The 23,901-nt window shown below is 36.5% G+C and overlaps 1 protein-coding gene across 1 annotated transcript in view; it reads left to right on the top strand.

The window, feature by feature from the left end:
• HFM1 (helicase for meiosis 1) overlaps nt 1-23,901 on the top strand; it is a 105,201-nt gene that overhangs the window by 79,330 nt on the left and 1,970 nt on the right. Inside the window, exons 31-38 of the mRNA XM_023733415.1 lie at nt 6,131-6,211; nt 6,447-6,562; nt 8,900-8,979; nt 9,962-10,065; nt 16,560-16,673; nt 18,165-18,255; nt 22,740-22,788; nt 22,878-23,032. Coding sequence (XP_023589183.1) covers nt 6,131-6,211; nt 6,447-6,562; nt 8,900-8,979; nt 9,962-10,065; nt 16,560-16,673; nt 18,165-18,255; nt 22,740-22,788; nt 22,878-23,032 — 790 coding nt within the window. The remainder of the gene's footprint in view (nt 1-6,130; nt 6,212-6,446; nt 6,563-8,899; nt 8,980-9,961; nt 10,066-16,559; nt 16,674-18,164; nt 18,256-22,739; nt 22,789-22,877; nt 23,033-23,901) is intronic.

Below are 23,901 nucleotides of genomic sequence, written 5' to 3'. Positions count from 1 at the left end.
GGATTCGAACTGCTGACCTTTTGGTTAGCAGCTGAGCTCTTAACCACTGCGCCACCAGGGCTCCAACAAAGAGTATAGTTTAGGCTAATTTTCTCCAAGAACCTTATTCTTCCAGTTATCAATCTCTGTAAATGTATATTTGTTAATAGGACAAATTCAGACAGTTCTAAGAATTAGGAAAAGGGGAAGCACTTGTATTTTCTAAGTACCATTTCTAACAGAAATAACAGTCCATAGTTTTTGTCGTTTGGATAATATCCATGTGCTAGTATTCTAAACAAACTTATATACTATCCTCATTACTAACAAGAGTCTCCAACTCTGCTTTGAAATTTTTGAGAGCCCTTAGAATCTGTAAAGACTCAGATCCTAGTTAGTTTTCATTACAGGAAGCAAATGTGTGTAGTCACTGTGCACCATCTTGTGGTTACGTCTAGAAATGCGTATTTGTAGAAGTCCTTGGATTAAGGGACAAAGGGAACTCCTTATCCTTATTGGAATTAACCACTGCAAATGGTTAACATGCTTGGCTGCTAACCAAAAGGTTACAGGTTTGAGTCTACCCAGAGGTAACTTGAAAGAAAGGCCTGGTGATCTGCTTCTGAAAAATCAGCCATAGAAAACCCTATGGAGCACAATTCTACTCTGACACACATGAGGTAGCTATAACTTGAGGGCAACTGGTTTAGCCCTTTTTGCAAAACAACTATCTGCAAGGCATTTCCTCTTAGTCTACTCACCCCAAAAAACAGGTTCCTTCTCTAAATTAAATGAATTCTTTGGGAGTAACTTAGGCAGCTGCTATAACTAGGAAGGCAGAATGGTTAAGAGATCAGTCTCTGGAATTAGACTACCTGAATTAGAATCTCAAATTTGCTACTTATTAACTGTGTAGTCTTGGGCATGTTACTTAACCTTTGTGTTAATTAATTTTATCATCTGTGAAATGCAGATTTAATAAGACTGCCTTATAGGCAGATGACCAAGGATGACCAGTTATTTCCAAAATAAATAAACAGAGTATGGATGTTAGAGCAACAGGATAATGCTGAAATGTAGTAAGGTTAAAATAAAATTCTAATTAATAAACTTGGAGAAATTAAAGATTAAATTGCAACCATAAAACATAATAGAAGCTACAAAAAATGAGAAGTTGGAGAACAAGAATGACTACAAGGAAGTAAAAACTGTGATGGGCAAGGAAAAAAAACCTAGAGGGCTAGAAGATAAAGTCAGTGCAATAATCTAAATGAAGACAAAAAGACAACGAGTCAGACAACATAAGAGACAAAGGGAACAATCTACAAGTCTAATATCTGATAAATATTCTGGAAAGAAAAAACAAATTAGAAGAAATAATTTGAGAAAATTTTCTAGAACTGAAATGAGACATGAATCTATACAACAAAAAGGTTTACTTGGTGTTAGGGTGAATGAAAGAAGATCTACATATGAGGTATAATTGCAACATTTCAGAAAATCATAGATAAAGGGAACATCATAAATGCTTCCAAGGAACAGAAATCAAAGTAGCATTAGATTTTTTTTTGTCAGCAACACTGTATGCTAGAAGATAATGGACTTAAAAATCCAGGAAAAAAAATTATTTTCAACCCTGAGTTCTATACCCAGCTAAATTGTCAATTGGAAAAAGTATCTGAAAGTTAAATAAAGATATCTTAATACATCCAAAGATTCAGAAAGTTTACTTCCCCAACTTTTTTCTTTTTTTAGGGAGTTGCTTGAGGATGAGCACCAGTAAAACTAGGCAGTTAACCAGGAAAGAAAAAGTCAAAGGATCCAAAAATAGTGGATTCAGCCCAGGAGCTTAATGAAAGGAAATTCCAAGATGACAGCTATAGGGCAGGTCTAGATTGCATTGGGAAGAGGATAGAGGGATCAGGAAAGGAAGTATCTATGACAGGGAAATAAATGGGTAGGGGTGTTTCCATATATTTGTCATCATCTTTGAAATATTGAATGAATTTAAAGAAAAACATTGCTAAACTAGAAGGAAGGCAATAAAACTCTAGGGAAAACCAGATGCTGCTCTATAAGGAAAAGCGCTGCACTCAATTCTGCATTAAAAATATTGTTACTTTCTAAATATCTCTCAAATCAGTCCATTTTCTCTAACTCTACTACCACAACCACTCTAGACTGAGCTACCATCATTTTCTTTAATAGACTACTACAGTAGCTCTTAACTAGTTTTCTTGCACCCACTCTGTCCTCTTTCCAACACATTTTCCATATTACACTTCTAGAGTGATTTTTTTTAATGCAAATCCAATTATGTCATCTCTTTGCTTAAAACGTTTCAGTAGTTTCTCATTACTCTTAGAATAAAATTCCAAATCATTAACATCCTCTACTGCCCCATGGTCATGCAGTCCCTAAATAGCAGTGCAGTGGCAGCTGCTAGGTGGTCTTGCCTTACTTCCATAGATTTGGCTGGTGAGGACCCAGAGGGCCCAAATGGATTTAGAACAGTTTATTGATTAACACAGATAACGAAGCAAGATCAGCATGGTATCAGCTGCTCGCATCCCTAATCCCACAGGATAACACTGGACTGGAAAGGCCAGATGGCATGAGTGGTGGGTCGCTTTGTCTTTGAGGAGTCAATGCTAGACTACAGCTAAGCAGTTTTATAGCCGCAGCTGTACCTGAAGAGGGACGAAATCGAAAGTCTCATGCCTTACTGGAACCAGAGAGGCAGATGAGAAACTGCCTCATGGAAGCTTCATGCAAGATAAGGAGCCTCTTGCAAGATGAGAAATGGCCTTTAACAGCTCCCTATAAGACTGCCTATCTTGCTATCTTCCAAAAAGGATCACAGGGCATTAATTCCACCAACTGTTGGACCTTGCCTACATGGTCTATGTGGAGACATGCAGTTGCCAGGGTGCATGGCAAATCCATTTCCCTACACACACAGAGTGGTCTCATCTTGTGTGCCCTCTCTTACTTTCTGAGCACTGGACTTGTTTTAATTCCTTCAATGTGCCATGCTTTCCCTTGTCAGGGAGCTTTTGCATGTGCTGTCCCCTCTGTCTGCAACACTCTTTCTCCCACCTCTTTGCCTTGTTAACTCCCATTCTTCAGTCCTCGGCTCAATTGTCACTCTTTGGGGAAGCCTTCTGACACATTCCTGATCAGGCCAGTTTCTCCCGTTAACATACAGCATCGTATCCCTCTCCTTCATATCATTCAGAACAATTGTAATTTTATATTTACTTATATAACCTTTAATTAATGTAATAGCAGAGATATTACATACACTAATATATTAGTTTATCATTTAACAAATTAAAAAATATTTTCACATACTTAATTTCATTTTATCTTTTCATACAGAACAGATACTATAGACACCCCATTTTTTACAGCTAAGAACTCATATTTGAACTCATGTTTTCTTACTCTAGTGTGCCTTATATTTCACCACTGTGTTTTTCATGTAATGTGATGTAATGTTCATTAAATACAGGCAGCATACAGTAAAAGGCACAAAGAAAATGCTATAGCAGCCTACAGGAAGGAGAAATCACTTCAGATGGGGTGATCAGGATAGGTCTCCATGATATAAAAAAAAAAAAAAAAAAAAACCTGTTGCCATCGAGTCAATTTCAACACCTTATAGGACAGAGTAGAACTGCTCCATAGGGTTTCCAAGGCTGTAATCTTTACAGGAGCGGACTGCCACGTCCTTCTCCCATGAAGCAGCTGGTGGGTTCAAACCACAGACCTTTCGGTTAGCAGCCAAGCGCTATAACCAGTTCGCCACCAGGACTCCTTCTCCATTTGAATTGGCATTGAAAGTTGATAGTCTTCTGATAGACAAAGAAGTAAGGGCCTTCTAAGACAAGAGGCAGTATATCAAAGGTACAGTCATAAAAAGGCATGAGACTATTTGAAGAATAGCAAGTAAAATGTGTTTTGATGGATGCAGGGTAAATATGGGTGTTGGAAAGGGAGGCTGGAATTAGATTATGGAGGACTTTGAATATGGCAGTAGGAAACAACTAAAGTTTTTTAAGTAGGCAAAAGATCTGATCAAAGTTGAACTTTAGGAGGATTAATTAAGCAACAGTATATAGAATAAATTGTAGCATAGTAGGACTGTATTCAAGGAAACCAGTTATGGCCTAAGTGAAAGGTAATGAAAGCATGAACTGGGGCAAAACTTCTCAACCACTGAGTCATGACACACCTTACAAAGTGTAATGTTGAAACCTTCCAGCCAGAGACCCCCAGTAACACACCTGTATTTGAGGAAAATTAAACCAAAAATCAAACCCGGTGCCATTGACTTGATTCTGACTCATAGCGACCCTATAGGACAGAGTAGAGCTGCCCCATAGGGTTTCCAAGGAGCCGCTGGTGGATTTGAACTGGCAACCTTCTGATTAGCAGCAGAGCTCTTAATGAGGAAAGTTAAGTTTATTTAACTTGCTGCAGCAAAGGAAGGCTCAGTACCAGAACTGTGGGTCATCTCAGATTGGAGAGAAGCTTATTCTAGGATTTCGGTTTGTACTGGGTGATTGTTAGGAGGATTAGGAAAGCAGAGGTCTTTCTAGATTCGGTGTTCTGAAAAAGCAGGGAATTGGTATTTTGGTATATTTAATCTTGAGGTGGGAGGATTAAAGAAATAGTAGTCATTTGTATTAGACAGAAGGAGGGGAATTTTAGTTATTTTTGTGGTTCTTGAGTGTTCTTGTCTCTTTCTAGTTTCAGAAACAATTACATGGTGGTCACATCTGTGTATCTTCTACTATGGCCATAGAGTAGACTTGTCTGAATATTGTTTATGTTCTGCCAAAGTTGTTTATGCTCAGTTGGGGACACTATGCTTTAGCTGTCAGCTTTCAACTGCCAGTGATGTTTTGTTACTTTATCAGTACCCAGTATATTAATCTGCTCAGCCCTCAGGGTGACCAGCCAGTTGCCTCATATGGTGAGCAGCCTCATCCGTTTACCCCAGGGTGCTATACATATGCTACCATTGTTTAGGTGTGCCGTGACTTGAGAGGGTTGATTGAGCAATGATGCTGAAAATGAAGAATAAAGAACCAAGAATGTGGTAAAGATTTTCAAAGCTCTCCACTATGTCTAGCAATTCTAGTTCACTTACAACTTATGCTGCAGCAAAAATAAGCTGATTTCTGTTCCTACAGTCTGTAGTTTGCTCTCTCCGGGAATTATGCCCTCTACCTAGAATATAAGGAGCCCTGGTAGCACAGTGGTTAAAGCGCTCGGCTGTTAACTGAGAAGTCAGCAGTTCAAACCGACCAGCCACTCCATGGGAGAAAGATGTGGCAGTCTGCTTCTGTAAAGATTACAGCCTTGGAAACCCTGTGGGGCAGTTCTACTCTGTCCTGTAGGGTCGCTGTGAGTCGGAATCCACTTGACAGCAACAGGTTTAACCTGGAATATGTTTCCCTGGTTCTTTTCTCACGTCCAAACACTGTTCGTCCTTCAGGGAACAGTTCAAATGTCTCTCCCCTACCCCACGTTACTAATGAGAGCTAAGATGAAGAAGCTTACTTAAAATGTAATAAATGTAGAATATATATTTCGATATATTAATTTTAATTTAGGGAAATCAAGTTGGAAGCAATCTCTCCTTTCTATGAATTCATATAGCAAATTTCTTATATCCCTGAAGCACTTATTTCTAACATCTGTTAAATATGTCTGGAGCCTTATCTACTAGCTGCTGTCAGTGGTGCCTTGAAAATGCCATAAAATTTGCTTCTTTCCAGGTTCTTCAGACTTAAGTATAAAGCAACAGAAATGTTTCAAAACCCCACCCTCATTCTCACTCCATTCAGAACATGTTACTGATATTCTGCCAAATTTATGTATACCACTATAATGGTTGAGAGAATCTTATAGGTGGCTAGACGTTCTTTGTGAAAAGCTGGAATGAGGCTAATAGTAGGGCAGGGACTGTTGTCAGAAATATCTTTTTTAAATTATACATTAAATGGGTTAACATTTGAGGAAGCATGAAAATCATACTTTTTTGTACCCATCTGAAAAGAAAGAAATTGGATAAAAATAATTATATCAAACTCACAGTAGCAAATGTAGTAATAAATAGGTTTGTTTTTCTTATATTTAGGAATGACTGCCTACAAAAAACTGGGAAACCGAGAATGTAATCATCACTGTAAAAATAAACATACATGTGGACATGACTGCTGTGAGTTCCATAAAACAAGTTTATTTCAGGCTTTGAAAATGGAAAGGTCTTTGATGAATAGGACTAACATTCTACTTATTGGTATATTTATATATGTATCTTATAACCCTTAAGTAATTTCATTTCTTTTGTGGGCAACATGGAAAAAAAAGTAAATATTAGATTTGAAGAAATTTGGCTCTATGTGAACAATGCCTAAAGTTTAACCTAAAGAAACTAAAACTTCTTTTCATAGGTAAAATTGGAGTTGCACAGAAGTCAGAAATTAAAGAGCCAACAATTTCTTCATATTTATCTGATTTAAGAAACAGGAATGCTGTTTCATCTCTTCCTCCAGTTAAACGTCTCAAGGTTAGTTTTAGTAGCATTTGTCCCTTTGATCTATAATTAAGTGTATATGAATACTCTTTTGTTCTGTGTATCAGGTAGGTATCTGTGGTATACTTTAGAATTACTTGTGGGCTTGACTAGGAATATGACCATTCATAATACTTTTTCTAAAGGGTAAGACATTTTTAGTTCTGAATGACCAACCAATTTATCTACTTTGGAACATAGTTTTTCAGACCCTTCCCTCATCAGCTTTTTTTTGAACCAGAAAAGAGGGAAAAGGGGATGGATATGTAGCTTGGCTTTGTTCAGCAATGGGAGCTAGACATTCTTGCCCTTTCCTGGCTCCATTAGCACTGGCCTGGAAAGCCTGAAGGTGATGTTGATTAATGCACCTTGATGAGTACTGAGCATGAATCTCCCTTCCAAGTGATAAAGAAATGGGAGTTGCTGTTTATCCTAAGCCTAAGGCATCATATCCAAGACAAAATAGTTGATAAAGGCAGAACAGAACCAAGAAAATGGGAGAGTGCCCATTTCTTTTCTAGAACTTTTCTAAGAATGAAGATTCTAAGTCCTGAGGCTAAAACAAAGGGAATGTTGAGAAACGGGGAGAGGCATGAGGTCTGAAATGGTCGCCACCTTCTCTGAGATTTCTTTTTTTTTTTTAATTTAATAGCCCAAGTTTTCCCTTCTTTCTTTCTTTCTCTTTCTCTTTCTTTCTTTCTTTCCCTCTCTCCCTCCTGCCCTCCCTCCTTCCCTCCCTCCTTCCTTCCATATTCACTGATCACCAACAATATGTCAAGCACTATGATAAGTGCTAGTACACAGTGATAAATAAGACAGTTTTAGTCCTGATTCATAAAGCTCATAGTTGAGTAAAGGATACAAATAAGTAAATAGGCCTTTTCACTATAGAGTGATAAATGATTCTGTGACAGCAGAATATAAGATGCTTGAGTTTTGATAGAAAGTGTAGTTAATCCATATTTGATGGGCCAGGAAGGAATTCCTAGCAGACATGACTGAGACCTGAAGAAAGTATAGGCATAAGTCAAGTATGAAGGGGCACTAGAATGGTGGCAAGCAGGATGAAAAAGTATTCCAGACACAGAGAATGTACAAAGGTCCAGAGGTGAGGGAAAGAGGAAGAGAAGAGAGGAGAATCTTTAAAAGAACTAAAGTAATACCGTGTGTCTAGAGGCCAACTATAAGTAGAGGAGTGGAGAGAGATGAGTCTGAAGAGGTAAGCAAGAGCTAGATCATTAAGACCTTTTTGCTATTTTAGGGATTTGGACTTTCTCCTGAAAGTATTGGGAAGGCAGTGAAGGGCTTTATGCAGTGACGTGATCAGAATTGCATTTTATAAAGTTCACTCTGTTTGCAATGTGGAGAATGGATTAGAGCGTGATAAAATAGTAAAATAGAGAGTCATTAGGTGGCTTTTGCAATAATCCAAGCAAGATGATGGCCTAGTCTAGGGTAGTGACAGAGAATGGAGTGGCAGAGTAATGGAGAGAAGCAACTGGGGTTAAAATATTTTTCAGAGGTAGAATCAGCTGTCTTCATACTTAATTGGCTACAAGGGGTGAGGTAGAAGGAATAGTTGAAGATGATACCCAGCTCTCTGGCTTGAAGCAGGCTTCACTAGGATAGAAACTCTAAAGGAAAAGCAAGTCTGGGGGAATAGACACCAGATAAGTTCAATTTGGGAAATATTGAATTTAGAGGCCTGCAAGATGTGTAGGTAGAAATATCCTACAGACAGCTGGATATAACTGTTTGACAGTCAGGAGAGAGCTGAACTGTAGATACAGATTTGAGAGTCATTCACATGTAGATGATAATTGAAGCCATAGGAGTAATGAGATCTTTGCTTGAGAATGTGTAGAGAAAGGGAAGGCCTAGTAAAGAACCGTGAGGAATCCCAATGTTTAAGAAGGGCTTGATAAAGGTATAGAGACCAAAGCTTTATTAGTGGTTACCAGGGGCAGGAGGGAAAAGGAAAGGGGGAGCCATTGTTTAGGAAGTAGTGAGTTTCTGGTTTTGGTGATGGAAAATTTGGCAATGATTATTGGTGATAGTTGCACACCAAGATTAATGTAATCGATTTCACTAAATTGTACACGTGAAAAACGTTGCATTGGCAAATGTTGTGTTACATATATCTTTACAACAATTAAGAAAGAAGAAGAAGGGCCTGAGAAGGAGACTTGAGTTGAGAACCAGCTTTAGTTTCTCTTAATTTATTGATTGTTGAACTTTATGTACAAGCAGAAATTTTGCTGTTTGGCTCATTTGTTAAAATGTTTTGCTGTAAAACTGGTATTTGAACTTGCGGGCTTTTTTTGTTAATAGATGCAGATGAATAAATCTCAAAATGTGGACCTTAAAGAGTTTGGTTTTACTCCAAAACCTTCGCTTCCCAGTATATCAAGGTACAAATATAGTGTTAATATCTAAGGTAAAAATTTCATCATAAACTCTCTGTTCCTCCAGATAATAACTTATTCATGGACAAATGATCACTGGCTACCCTCAAATTGCAGTAATCATTTAGTTCCTTGATGAGGCAATGACACCAGAAGGGTTTCATTTCTTTCATACCCTAAATGTATTTAGAACTCTACAGTTATAGAATACTTTAACATCCATTATATCGTCTCTTTCCTGGGAAACTACACTTCCTATGCCTTCCCCTCAGGCGCTCTCTGCCTTCTAAACTTACCAGATGACAAGAATATACTTAGAAAACGGAAATCATATTGGTGTGTGAAGTGTAACCTTTTCCATTTAGGGGCCTAAGAATATCTCAAATTTTAAAAAACTTTATTATTTAAATTGTATTTTGTGCATCATCTCATTTGACCTTAACAACAATCTGACTCATAAAATGAGATATCTTTTATCCCATTTTGTAGATTAAAAAACCAAGGCTCATACTCCTAGCAAGTAAGCAGAAGGCCTCAATTTTCAGTGTTCTTTCCCTATATCATGATGCCTATAAGTTAATAGTATACATAATTCCTCTTTCAGATAAGGGCCTTCTATAAGGATGACATTCAGTATATTTAACAACCAGTACAGAACCAGCACTGACCAATCAGAACAGATGCCAGCATTATTTCTAGAGATCCTAACTTTTGCTATTTAACTGAAAGTAGCATTAGCAGTAGTTTTTTAGGCTATATCCAAATAGCAGATATCTGTTGAGGGCATGTAAAGATGACTATGTTTGGGTTGCTTCCATTAAACACCTATTTCTAGCCATTGCTACCCTGGCTGATACAGTTTAGTCAGAGAAGTGTTGAGTGGATTAAACCATGTTTCCTTCGTTTGTACGAATAAGGACTTCTCAAAGTCAGATTAATTTTAATATTTTCTGAAGCATTTTTTATGATTGTATTTATGTTTATAAAGGTCAGAATATTCAAACCTACTTGAATTGCCGGTAATGGAACAGTGGGATCAGCATGAATGTGAACAATTTCACCAACAAGAACCATCTGAATATCCAAACAAAGGTGAATTACTGTTGATATGTTATTTGAGAAAGAATATAATTTATCATTACTTCAGATTGATAAGTAATGTTATTGAAATCCCAACATCTGAAATTATTGTGATTATTAACTTGGCAACATTTTTCTCAGGTTACTGAACCAGTTTTAAATTCTTGGGTCGGTTATTTCAGATAGTCCTGCTGTGTCTGACATAGAGTTTTTTAAAAATCTCTTTCTCACATAGTGTTGAACTACACCTTCTTCTCACTTACCGACATGGTTGGGTTCAAAAGACCAGGTCATTATGCAAAATCGGTGTTATGCAAAAATGGAGGATGACCACATCAGATCACAAAATGGAGGATGACTACATCATTACACAACTGACAAATTACATCATTACATAACTGCCAACCCACTGAGAATCATGGCCCAGCCAAGCTGACACATAACCTTAACCATCAAACCCAGTGTTATTCTCACCTCGCACCTAGACATTTGTTACATACGTTGTTAATGCACAAAATAGTCGGATAGTAGATTTTTTACTATTGCAAATGTGAAATGTTTGATAACAAGATAGTCAATAAGTGAGGAGAAGGTATATTTTAGTTTAAAAATAATACGAGGAAAAACTGAAAAAAAAGGGATCCTTCGATATCCAAAGTGTTAAAATGCTGAAGTGTTACTTTTATATATCCTTAGAATTAAAATGATTTTTGTGTTTATAAGATTAGCCCAGTTATACAAAATAGCTTTGTGACCTTGGGCAAATTATTAAACCTCTTTAAGACTCTTAAAGTCTTTGAAATGAAGGAATTGAATTGGGTGACCTCTAATATCACTGCAGTACTTAACCCTATGATTCTTACATCTATGATGACGAGAATATAACCTATGTTGCGGGGTATAGTTGTTTGGTAATCTAGATTGCTTTATATCTATGTCTGTCATTAAATTTATGAGATAATGCGTATGAATTCTTCAAAACTGTGGATCCTGCTATTCATGGCATCATTTCCCTGGATCGTGCTGTTAATAGCCACGCTAACCCAGTCTGTTAAAACGTGGGAGAAATAATCATGCCTATTGAGTTGTTTGTTCAAATGGCTGTATGTTTAAGTGGTAAGCTTGAGGTTTTCTGAAAATAATTTTATGTACATCGAATTAGCTTCTATTGCTACTCTTCCCTTCATGCTGTCACTTTCTGCTTTCCCAGCCATAATTTAATATTTTAGGCAGGCAAGAGCTGGAGTACCCACCACCTCTTATGACACCATGGCAGCCATTAGGCCCAATATAAGATAAAGAAGAGTTCCCTAATTTCACCTAGAGTATCAAAGCATTTAACTAAATTTTTCAAATATACGTATCATTACAGCATGGATAGAAGGTATATGATTGTGAACCCTCTTATTTTTATCTCTCTTCAATGTATAGCCCTTTAGCTTATTCCTTCCATGTACTATTGCTTTATTCCCTGCCTTCTCCATATCAGAGTTTATTCCTCTTTCTGTTTACCTTTATGTTGGCTTTACTTAGTTTTCCTACTTTTATTTCTTGTCCACTTAGTATTCCAAATTCAATTTATATTATGACATAAAAGTCTCATCTAGATATTTGACCCCTGATAATAACTGTATACCCTGTTTTAATGAATGGGTCACTTTTTCTTTTCCTTTTTTTTTTTTTAAAGAAGGAGTTGTATACTGTAGTAGTTAAGTTCACAGAATTTAGAAACAGTCTGTCTAGGTTCAACTCCTGGGACTGTCATTTAGTATATGTGTAAATTTTCACAGTGTACTAAACCGCTTTGTCTCAGTTTCCTCATCTGGTTATATCTTAGGATTGTTTTGATTATTGAATGAGATAATATATGAAAGCTCTTAACAGTGTCGGGTACTACTATTATTAGTAATTGGTTATATTCATTATATTTTTCACATACTAGTCATTGGTAGCAAAACATGCTTTTAATGTATTCAAATACTGCTTTTGAAAATGTTTTAAGAAAAAATAGCAATTTTTATCATCTGTAGTCCAATTTCAAGAAAAGAAGGAGAAAAAAAAGTCAGAAATCATTTGAGAAAGCGTGTTGTATCATTGAATTTAAATTAGGAGGGACCTTTGTGCAATTTCTCATTTTAAAGTAAAATAAGCCATGATTCTGAGAGATTAAATCACTCGCCCAAAATCACATATCTAATTAATAGCAGGGCCAGAAGTAGATCCTATATCTCTTGATTCCCAGTCCAATGCCATTAAACAAAATTGAGAAAAAGTTATCAGTGAAGAGTTGAAAATTGAACGTATAGTATAGGAACTCTTTCAACTTTCCACCCCCCAACTGTATATTACTCTATCTTCATACTCATTGTTAACTCTCTACCCATCTTAAAAAAAAAAAAAATCATCCTTTCCCCTATTCAAGGTTAATCTCTGTCTTAGTCATCTCGTGCTGCTGTAACAGAAATACCACAAGTGGATGGCTTTAACAAAGAGAAGTTTATTGTCTCACAGTCCAGTAGGCTACAAGTCCAAATTCAGGGGGTCAGTTCCAGGGGAACACTTTCTCTGTCGGTTCTGGAGGAAGGTCCGTGTCATCAGTTTTCCCTTGGTCTGTGAGCTTCTCTGTGCAGGAACCTCAGGTCCAAAGGACACACTCTGCTCCTGGCACTGCTTTCTTCGTGGTATGAGGTTCCCATGTGTCTCTGCTTGCTTCTCTCTTTTATGTCTCAAAAGAGATTGGCTTAAAACGCTATCCAATCTTGTATACCTCATCAGTATAACTGCTGCTAGTCTCCATCTTATTAGATCATAGTAATTGAATTTACAACACATAAGGAAATCACATCAGATTACCATATGGTACACAATTATACAATACTGGGAATCATGACCCAGCCAAGTTGACAGATATTTTGGGGGGACACAATTCAATCCATGACAGTTTCTATGCCTATAATCTTAGTACTGTCCAATCCTGCCTCCTCTGGAACCTTAGGATACCATTTATGCCTGTCCTGTTTCCCATATTTTTGCTCTCTCCTCTCTATTGTTTCTTTCTTTGCAGCGTATAAATATGCTCAAGGCTCATTTCTTCAACTCCATGTCCCCATTTAGCTAGTTTTGATTGCAAGTGGCAGAAATTCTACTCAAAGTGACTTTATAGGAAAAAAAATGAAATCAATTGCCTCATGTAAACAGATAAGTCCAGACAGGCATCTGAATTTAATCTTGACTAGATCCAGGGCCTCACATGATCTCATCATGCTTCTGGCTTTCTTTCAATATTTTAGCTGTGTCTTTTGATAATTACATTTATTCTTTAAACAGGTGTTCTCACATGGCAGGTAGGATGGTGGCCAACATCCCCTAACTCATATCCTCCCAGTTTAGCAACCTCAGTAGAAAAAGATAGTCTTCTCTATTAGCCTTGGCAGACCGGAGCTCATTCTGATTGGCTTCATTTGAGTCATGTGTTCATCCCTTGATCAATTCCTATACTCTGAGATTGGGTTATGTGTTCCATCACTGTGGCCCAGGGGAAGACAGGGTACCGTGACTGACAGCCTCACAGGATCACATGGAATTGGGAGGGAGCAGTTCCCCCAAAGGAGAGATGAGTACTCTTACTAAAACAAGGGAAAGCATGCCAGGCAGACGAAAAATAGAGCCACTAGAGTCTCTCTATACACTTTACTTTTACTTCCTTGGGAAAAAACTTCTTGAAAGAGCAATTTACACTCAGTATGTTCGCTTCCATACCTCCTAGTCACTCTTCGTTCACTAAAATTTGGATTGTCTTTCCATTTTTTTGCTCAAGTCATTTACTAATCTCCTAAGTGCTGAATTCAGTGAGCCTTTTTCAAGTTTCATTCTCTTTGACTTCTGTAGTATGTGACACTTCTAATCTTCCCTTCTTTTGGGAATCTCTACTTTAGTTTTAATTAAACCATTCTGTTGGTTCTCCTACTACTTCTTGGACTGCTTGGGGTCTTCTTCCTGCCCCTCTAAACGTTGATGTTGCAGAAGGAATATTTTTGCATTTTTAATTCTTAACCACTCCATAAACTTTTCCTAGACAATACTACCTAAGCCCATGGCTTCAATTACTAACTATATTCTGATGATTTCTAAATCTGTATCTCCCATCTAGACCCTTCTGTCTAGGCCTAGACCCATCTATACACTCACCTTGGACATATCCACCTAAAAATTAACATGTCAGCATCTTTACACTTTCTATCTTCTCTTTACCTCACCCTGCTTCTTCTCTCATATTCCTTAGCTCAGTGAATAAGCCTTTGCTTTTTCCAAATTGCTAAAGGCAGAAAAAGAGTCATCCTAAATATCTCACCCCACATCTAGTTAATCACCAAGTCCTTCCTATTTTGCCTCCTAAACATCTCTCATATTTGTTCTTTGCTCTCTATCCCTTCTATATAGTGGGGTGCTACTGTGCATTTTTCCCAGCTTTGTGTTCAGTGATGCCACATTTGTAGCTTTAAATCAGTTATGATAGGTATATTTGTACCATGGGAATCACCAAACACTACAAATCAGGGTTTGATTTACTGATTGCTTATACTTAAAACCAAAACCAAACCCATTGCCATCGAGTCAATTCTGACTCATAACAGCCCTATAGGACAGAGTAGAACTGCCCCATAGGGCTTCCAAGGAGCAGCTGATGAATTTGAATTGCTGACCTTTTGGTTTGCAGCCAAGCTCTTAACCACTGTGCCACCAGGGCTCCATACTTAAGACAGTGTTAGAGAAAATGTTAATAATGCAAATTAAACTTAACTGTTTTGTGTCTATAGCTACTACATTGTGGATAGCACAAAAAAATTGAGGAAATATTCTTCTAGTATTTGAAAACTACTAATTCAGCAAAGAAGTTGCTTAAATCAGTGATGAATGAGTGAAGTTGCAACGTCTTTGTTGTTTCACTTCCATGTTACTTGTTAAAGTCAACAAAAATATCAGATAATATTCATGTGAGAATTACACTCTTTTGTCAGTTGTAACCATAAATTGACCACAGCTACAAGAGTTTGGCAAAACTCAATGAGAGCATTCTGTGAGAATCAATTAGATATATAGAATTTGCTGTTAAGCATGCTGTATATTTTATGATTATTTGTAAATTGTGTGCTATTGTCTTCGTCATCTAGTGCTGCTCTAACAGGAATACCATGAGTGAATGGCTTTACAAAGAGAAGTTTATTCTCTCACAGTCCAATAGGATACAAGTCCAAATTCAGGGCATTAGCTCCAGGAGAAGGCTTTCTCTCTCTGTTGGCTCTGGAGAAAGGTCCTTGTGATGCATCAGTCTTCCCTTGGTCTGGGAGAATCTCAGCGCAGGAACCTCAGGTCCAAAGGATGCGCTCTGCTCCCAGCACTGCTTTCTTGGTGGTATGAGGTTCCCATGTGTCTCTGCTTGCTTCTCTCTTTTATATCTCAAAAGAGATTGGATTAAGACACTGTCTAATCTTGTAAACCTCATCAGCATAACCTCATCACAGTGACAGAATTTACCACACATAAGGAGATCACATATAACCTCATCATAGTGATAGAGTTTACAACACATAAGGAAATCACATCAGATTACACAATCATACAATACTGGGAATCATGACCTAGGCAAGTTGCTACACACATTTTCTAGGGGACACAATTCAATCCATGACAGCTATGTATCCTTTATATCAGTAAAATTTATAATAAACTTACATAGTCATTAATGTATGTGCATGTATATTTTGTAGAGGTGGTTATTAAATATTTATCAACATGCTACTATGTGAAACTGCACAAGTAAAGGCATTTAGTCTCCATAACAATCTTATGAGGTAGGTACTATTATTATCCCCGTTTTGCAAAGGAGAAAACTAGACTTAGGGAGCTTAAATTACTCGTCCAAGATCATATAACTAGTAAATGAGAGAGGTGGAATTTTTACCCAGGTAGCGTTCTCTAAAACCAGGCTATAAACAGTGGAGAACACTGAGGATTTTTTTAAGAGGACAAAAATAAATATTATATTTTGGACAAGTATATTTCATAACAATACTCATAGTTAGCTTGTAGAGAGAAGAGCTAGAGGGAGGAAGATCATTTTAGAAGCTATTATAATCCAGTCTTGGAGTAGGATCATTCTATATAGGAGTTAAGAGGAAAAATTAATTCTGTCTAAAAGAATCCATTGCAAATTAAGTAGTGCAACTATGAGTACATCTAAATATAGTAAATAGAATTGGTTGACACAGTATTCAACAATGCTTGACCCAGTGCTTTTGAGAACTACTACTCAAGACCTCTGTTTAGTATTTGAAAGATGTGTTTGATATATCAATAAATATATATACACATGACAGATTTTTCTAGATGGAACCATCCTACAACTTCAAATGAGAAAGCCCATCAAACAGTGCCATTGAACCGAAATTTTGCATCTGGAAACCAAAATTTGACAGATGCAGCTAAAAGCATCTCTTCATTTTCAGAAGTTTTGAATGTGAACTTTGAATTGGGAAATGAAGTTTGGGATGATTTTGATGATGAAAATTTAATAGAAGTGACTAGCTTTTCAACTGAAACTGACAAGACAGAAACATCAGGTAAAATTTATTTTAGCATGAAATAGTTTCATGAGAAATTCTTTTAATATTTTTCAGTTTGGCTTCTGGGACTAATTTTCTCTTCCTTTTTATGTGTGCTTATTTAATTAGATTTGATTTCTTAATATTATAATTTTTAGCAAACTTGATAATGTGACCCTTCCACAAACAGCAAGAGATTTGGTTGCTATGCAATGCTTATGCTGCCCCCTTGTTTTCTTAGAGGGAGATTAAGTTTCTAGCAGGGCTTCAACCTGTAATTTTTCCTGTTCCGGTTATGGTTCCAGTTCACCCTAATTTTAAAAATTCAGGTCTGTTCTGGTGTTGCTTCCTCAACCATGATTGAACTGTGAAGAACTGGTTCGAAGCCCTGCATGAAACAGACTATCCTGCTCTCCATTCTAAGAACACAATGGTCTGCTAGTATTTGTGAAGGACAAAAATAGTTCATTTTAAAAAAGATTCATCTGCTAGCAAAGAAAATAAAAGACAAACTTTATTTCTAGTAGAAATAAATAGAAAAAGGATTAGTTTTCCTGTATTGGATATTGTACTTAAACCATATGCAATCTGAAAATAATGAGACTTAGTTCTTTGAGTTATGGGCTGATTCACTCTGTTTCACTAAAATAGAAAAGTTAAAATCTCAGTAAGTATATGACAAGATGGAGATACGCTCTTCAATGAGGACTGACAGAAGGAAATCAATCCCTCAACCTTTTCAGTGTAGACACGTATTCCCACAATTATAGTTACCTCCTAATATGCCCCATGCTTTTTTTTTAAGTAAAATCTTTCTAACAGAAGCAGTTAGAGTTCCAAATATTATTGTTTCAGGGCCTTAAGAATTGCCTAAAGAGCGAATACTTCTTCCAAAGGAACAGTATTTAACTACCTTCACAAAAAAAAAAAAAAAAAAAAAAAAACCCACTGCCATCGAGTCAGTTACAACTTGGAAAATCTCCATGACATGGAGTCAATAGGCACAGCTTCCTATGTCATTGGACAACTACTATTCCCTACCTTAGGTTAAAAGTTCAAAAGTACTGCAAGTTAATAGGCAATGAGTACTGATCGTTGGAGGTAGCCTTATCCTATGATAGCATAGCTTGGGCACTGAGAAAATCTGCCTCAATAAATTATTTTTCTGTCATTTATATAGCACTTTAAATGAACTTATTGCATGCAGACCATTGGAAATATTGAATAAACTTATACTTGATCGTTTACATGAATTTAAAAAAATAATAAATAATAGTAGCTTTGCATCCTTTGAACCCAGAGAAGCTAAACCTGTGTGTTTTGTAGTTTTACTTCCTTAGGTTTGCTCCCTTATTTCTCTATGCAAATTAAATTTGATTATTGACAAGAATTATTTATTCTTTCCTTAACCAGATCATATCTATTAGAGAGAGCCTTTGTAAAACTTGTAAAAAGCTCCATTTAGCTGTTTCCTGGCACTTTATTTCAAAATGTTATCTCTTTACATAGGATTTGGAAACACTTTGAGTTCAAGTACCTGGGGACGTAAGCAAACTCGCCAAGAGTCAAAGAGCCAATTCCAAAGAGAAATGTCAAAAAGGCAAGTTTTAGAACTTTGGTTTGGAATACTTCCAACTTTATATCCTCCTGACATGTAAATTGGAGATGGAGATCAAGTCATTAGTTGTCAGAGAAGCTATAAGGTATTAGCCAACCTAAACCCTCTTAATCTTAGAGCTGTGTTTTTCCAAGTGCTATTGTCAGACCACCTGCATCAGAATCCCCTAAGGGTGCTTATTTAAAATACACATTCCTGGTCCCCACTCTGTACTTACTGAATCGTAGTCTCTGGAGCTGGAACCCAGGAATCTTCATATTTTACAAGCCTTGAAAAATGAATAGGAGTTCGAGAGATGGAAAAGAAGAGGATAACATTCCAGGAAGGAAGAAGCATCTGTAAAGGAATAAGGCTTGAAAATGTATACCAAACTCAAAGATCAGTGAAGTATAGTATGTGGGGCTACAGCATTAAGGCTAAGATTTCTGAGACTTGATTGGGAAGGGCCTTGCTTGAATGCCATACTTAGGTACCTGTACTTTATCCAGTAGGTCAGGTCACAAGTTCAAATGCCTTTAGGATTTGATGGGCCAACACCAAATGTAGACAGCCCCATCTAAGGGTAGCAACCACTAATCAGCTCCATCCAGTTATTGCTGTGCAGGAAATGTGAGTCTAGTGTTATCAGATAGTCTTTGACAACAAGCTGACAAGAAAGCTAGGAATGTGAAATTTTACATGACATCTCCTGATTTTTAAATTTTTGACAACAAATTTTTTTAAATGTAATTTACTATATAACACCTCCCTCCTGTATATATATATATCTGTAGCCCTGTGTAGCCCATAGGCCACTAGTTTCTGACCTCCATGGTAGGGAGCGAGAAACTACCCAAGGTATTTAAGCACAGGAAAAACAATTTGATCAGAAACAATTCTAGCAGCAATATGTAGAGTGAATTTTAGAGAGTGGGACCACCAGAATCATGGTGGCCAATGAGAAAGGCAGGCTTTGATGAGACTTAAACTAAGACCGAGTGATGGAAACAGAGAGGTAGGGTTGGATTTTTTGAAACATTTCAAAGATAAAACAGACGGGATTTGGCAATTGATGTATAGTATTGAGGAAGAAGGAAGAATTAATGATGAATATAAGTTTTCTAGTCTTGCAACTGATAGATGGAGATGTTATTATCTGAGGATATAGGAAACTTATATAAGAGATTTGGAAAGGAAAAGCAGTAATAGTTTTAGAAATGGTCAATTTCAAGTACATTTGCAGAAATTCAAAATGCATTTGGAAACATTGGACTTGATTAAAAGTCAAGCAAGATAAATTATGGCCACAGCCAAAACTTCCCCCAAAGAGAAGAAATACAGACAACTTCTTTGTTCAGGGTCCAGTTTTCTAATTAAGAATTGTTTATTTCTCCTTTAGAAAATACTAAATTTGTGGTGCCTTTTGGAATTATTGCTGTTTAGTCATTTTACTTTAAATGCCATTTTGTACCTCCACCACTAAATCCTTGAGTCACCATCCAGCATCACTGGCAAGTAATCATGCTGTCTCTACCAAGACAACTCCAGTGAGCAGGAGCTCATTCACACCAAAGCCACTTGTTCCATGTTTGGATCTCTCAGAGCATTCAGAACTTTATAAAATATCTGCCTAAAATTCGCCTTTTTACCAGTTCCATTTGTTGGTCCTAACTCTGAGTCATACAGAATAAACAGATGTAAGTGGAACAAATTGCTGTGGGGTAGAGAAGTAAAAAATAGGTGATACACAAGTAGGACTATAGCAAGGCACATGAACAGTTTTGTGCACAAAACTTTTAGACAAAACTACAAATAATTTTGAAACAGTTCAGAAGTGACCAACAGAAGATAAGTGTGTTTAAAAATGGATCCTATCAAGAAGCCTCTGAGAAGCTTGTAAGAATTTGCCTCTGGGAAGAGGGTCTGTGGGACCTAAGGATCTGATGTGGGAGGTAGACTTGCTTTCCCTTTTATATTCTTTTTATTATTTTAATTCATTGCCATATATATGTGATACTTATTAACCAAAGACAAAAAAGATAAAATCCTATCAATATGTGCAGTTCTCCCCTATCCCCGCTCAATCCTCATTGGCCCCTTGCATGGCTGTCACAGTTTAGCCTTCAGAGTGTCAGCTTATGTTGTCACCTCCTCAGAGAGGGTTTATGTCTCCACACTTATTTTCTATCATATTACTGAGTTCATTTCCTTCATCTCACTCAAGAATTTATAATTATATGTAACTTTGTTGCTCATTCATTGTCTGCTCCTCTACAAGATGTTAACTCCCTGAGGGTTTGTTCACCACTTTATACCCAGCTCCTAGTACAATATCTGGCATATGGTAGTGAATAATGAATGAATTTAATACAGAAGGTTAAGGGTGAATGGGTTCTAGTATACAGAGCAGTTATACATCAAAAGATAACTAGAGATGTCCACCTACAGTGAGACTAGAATAGAGAAAAGAGGTTAAAAGTTAAGCCAGGTAATGATAAAGAATAAGGATGAGTCTGTGAAACATTTTATAACATGAACAAATATGGAGGACATTATGCAAAGTGAAATAAGTCAAACACAAAAGGACAAATATTGCATAATACCACTTCTGTAAACAGTCAAGAATAAGTATACACACAGAAAGCAATGTTCTTTGATGGTTACTAGATATGGGAGGGGAAGGGATGGGGAATCACTTACTAGATAGTAGACACATGTTAATTCTGGTGATGGGGGAAGTCAGCACAACTTGACCAAGGTAAATGAAGACACCGAAAGGTACACAAGAATAAAGGACAACTACAGTAAATGCTATAACATACACAATTTTGCAGCAACAGTAATAACAAGCAAAAAATATGTGAGTGGTTACATAGGTACTTAAGTATCCTATATGGGTGTGGGACTGCGTATGGTAGTACATATACATGCATATATAGGTATATTTGTGGGCATATGTATATACATGTTTGTAGGTGCTATATATATATTCATGTATACAATAAAGCACATAAGGGGCACAGTTATATCCAAACACCTCATGGGATTGATTTACTGAGTTTGACAGCTCAAGACCATAGTCTCGTGGGACAACAAGATCAAATGGCATACCTTAGTTCATAAAGATAATGTTCTACATCCTAGTTCAGTGAGTAGCGTCTGGGGTCTTAAATGCTTGCAAGTGGCCATTTTAGATACACCTATTGGTCTGTTCCCGTCTGGAGCAAAGGAGAATGAAGGAAACCAAAGACTCAAGGAAGAAATTAGTCCACAGGACTAATGGCTCACGTGAACCACAGCCTCTTCTAGCCTGAGACCAGAAGAACTAGATGGTGCCCAACTACCACTACCGACAGCTCTGACCAGGGACACAATAGAAGGTCCTGGTTAAAATGGGAGAAAAATGTAGAACAAAACTCAAATTCATAAAAAAGACCAGACTTACCAGACTAATAGAGACTAGAGGAACCCCTGAGACTGTTGCCCTAAGATACTATTTTAACCTAGAACTGAAGCCACTCCCAAAGTTCACCTTTCAGCCAAGTAATAGATTGGCCTATAAAATAAACAGTAACACCCATAAGGAATGTGCTCCTTTAAACAATCAACTATATGAGACCAAACAGTCAACATTTACACAAAAGCAAAGATGAAAAAGCAAGGAGGGGCAGGGAAACTGGATGGATGGAAACGGGGTAGGCGAGGTGGAAATGGTGAAAGTACCAGCACATTACGGAGATTGTAACCAATGTCACAGAACAATTTGTGTATGAATTGCTGAATGGACTCTAATTTACTGTGTAAACTTTCACCTAAAACACAATAAAATATCAAAAGAATAAATAAATAAATTCAACTTCATCCAATGAGATGAAATTCAGGAAACTTACATTTAGAGGTAGTTTAGGTTAAAATTATAAGCTTCCTGGGAATGAATCTATAATTGATTATTGAGGGAAGATGGGATATTTGGGAGTGCCTAATTATCCTTTTCAATATATATTAATAAATGTATATGTAAATAAATATATAAAGAATTAATTTTAATTATTTAAAATTTAAAAAATCTACTAAAGTGTATACAATTTAAAAAAAGAAGTTAAGCCATCGGGATTTAAAGAAGATATACAGACTTCTGGGGGATAAACAATTAAGCATAAGACTAAATTTTAAAGAAAATTGTGAATGATTATTTCTGTAGCCCCTTAAAAATGGTATTCTTATCTATTTTGCATATAGAAATTGTGATTTGGTCTAAAGGAAAAAAGATAAACCAAGTTCACCATGAGTCTAAGAAACAGCATCAGTTTTTTATGATAAATATGACAAACTTTAATCATATTCTCAAAAGAATAACTATTGATCAAATTAGAATGGTTTATTTTTCTTGTTGTATTTTGTAAGTAATTGACTTTAATTTTTAGCTTTGTTTCATCAAATGAGGAGCCAGCTATTTATTTATTAAATTATGCTATTTCCAATTTCAGTGCATCCTCCATGATGAAATTACCTCACCAAGCTGGAAACACAAATACTGTAAGAAGATGCACTTCTTTGCTTTTCTTTTAAATTTTGCCTGGATAGTTGAAATTTCAATGATTGCTGTATTTTACCTCAAAATATAGGTCCATTTACAAGAAAATAAACAACAAAGTCTTTCACCAGAGATTAAAAAATTATACTTTCCTCACTCTGAAAATAAATCAAATCCTTCAAATTTTGTTAAGAAAGTGGACGTTTTTATTAGAAATAGTGAATATAAAAAGGAAATTGATTTCAGGTAAGAACTCTTTAAAGATGTTTCAAGGTTATACCAATAAAAACTTTTACAATGAAGTTCAACATTCCTTTTTCCTTGGTTCCAAGGTTGATTTTAAAGATTAGAGCCTAAACATTTTATTTAATAAAGACATTGAAATGTTAGACCCATAGTAAGCTAAGCTTCTTAAGATGATTTACAGCATTAAGTATCTGGATTTTTGAGAATATATCTGTTTAATGCTGTTATTTAAAATTATATTGAGTTGATAAGCTTCTTACTAATTTAAATACAGTAAGTTGATTCTATGAAGTGTAAAATCAATCAAGAAAAGTTAATTGATTATATAAAGTACAAAGTCATATAAGCTCAGTTTATTCTTCAAAAGTTCAATTTGTATTTTAAACAACCAGTTCTTTCACAGTTTAAAAGGTTCAGTGAAAAACTCAGATTAAGTTTAATCATTGTCCTCCATGCTAGCCATTTTTATGGGTAATTCCTTTTTTTTAATTTTTTCCTGTACAAAAATTTATACATACATTGTTATGTGACTCTAATTGCTCTCCCCGTACTGTGACAGCACACTCCTCCTTTCCACCCCTGATTCCCCATGTCCATTCAACTGGCTCCTAACCCTCTCTGTCTTCCCATCTCACCTCTGGACAAAAGCTGTCTGTTTAGTCTCTTGTATCTACTTGGGCTAAGAGGTGCACTCCTCACTAGTATCACTTTACAACCCACAGTCCAGTCCAATCCCTGTCTGAAGAGTTGGCCTCAGAAATTGTTTTAGTTCTGGGCTGATAGAGAATCCAGGGACCATGCTTTCCAGGGTTCCTCCAGTCTCAGTCAGACGATTAAGTCTGGTCTTCTTACTAGAATTTGAGTTCTGC

This window comes from Trichechus manatus, unplaced genomic scaffold (genome assembly GCF_000243295.1).
Source record: "Trichechus manatus latirostris isolate Lorelei unplaced genomic scaffold, TriManLat1.0 scaffold00058, whole genome shotgun sequence".
NCBI lineage: Eukaryota > Metazoa > Chordata > Mammalia > Sirenia > Trichechidae > Trichechus > Trichechus manatus.
Note: the sequence above shows the minus strand (reverse complement) of the source record. Positions and strands in the feature narration are given on the sequence as shown.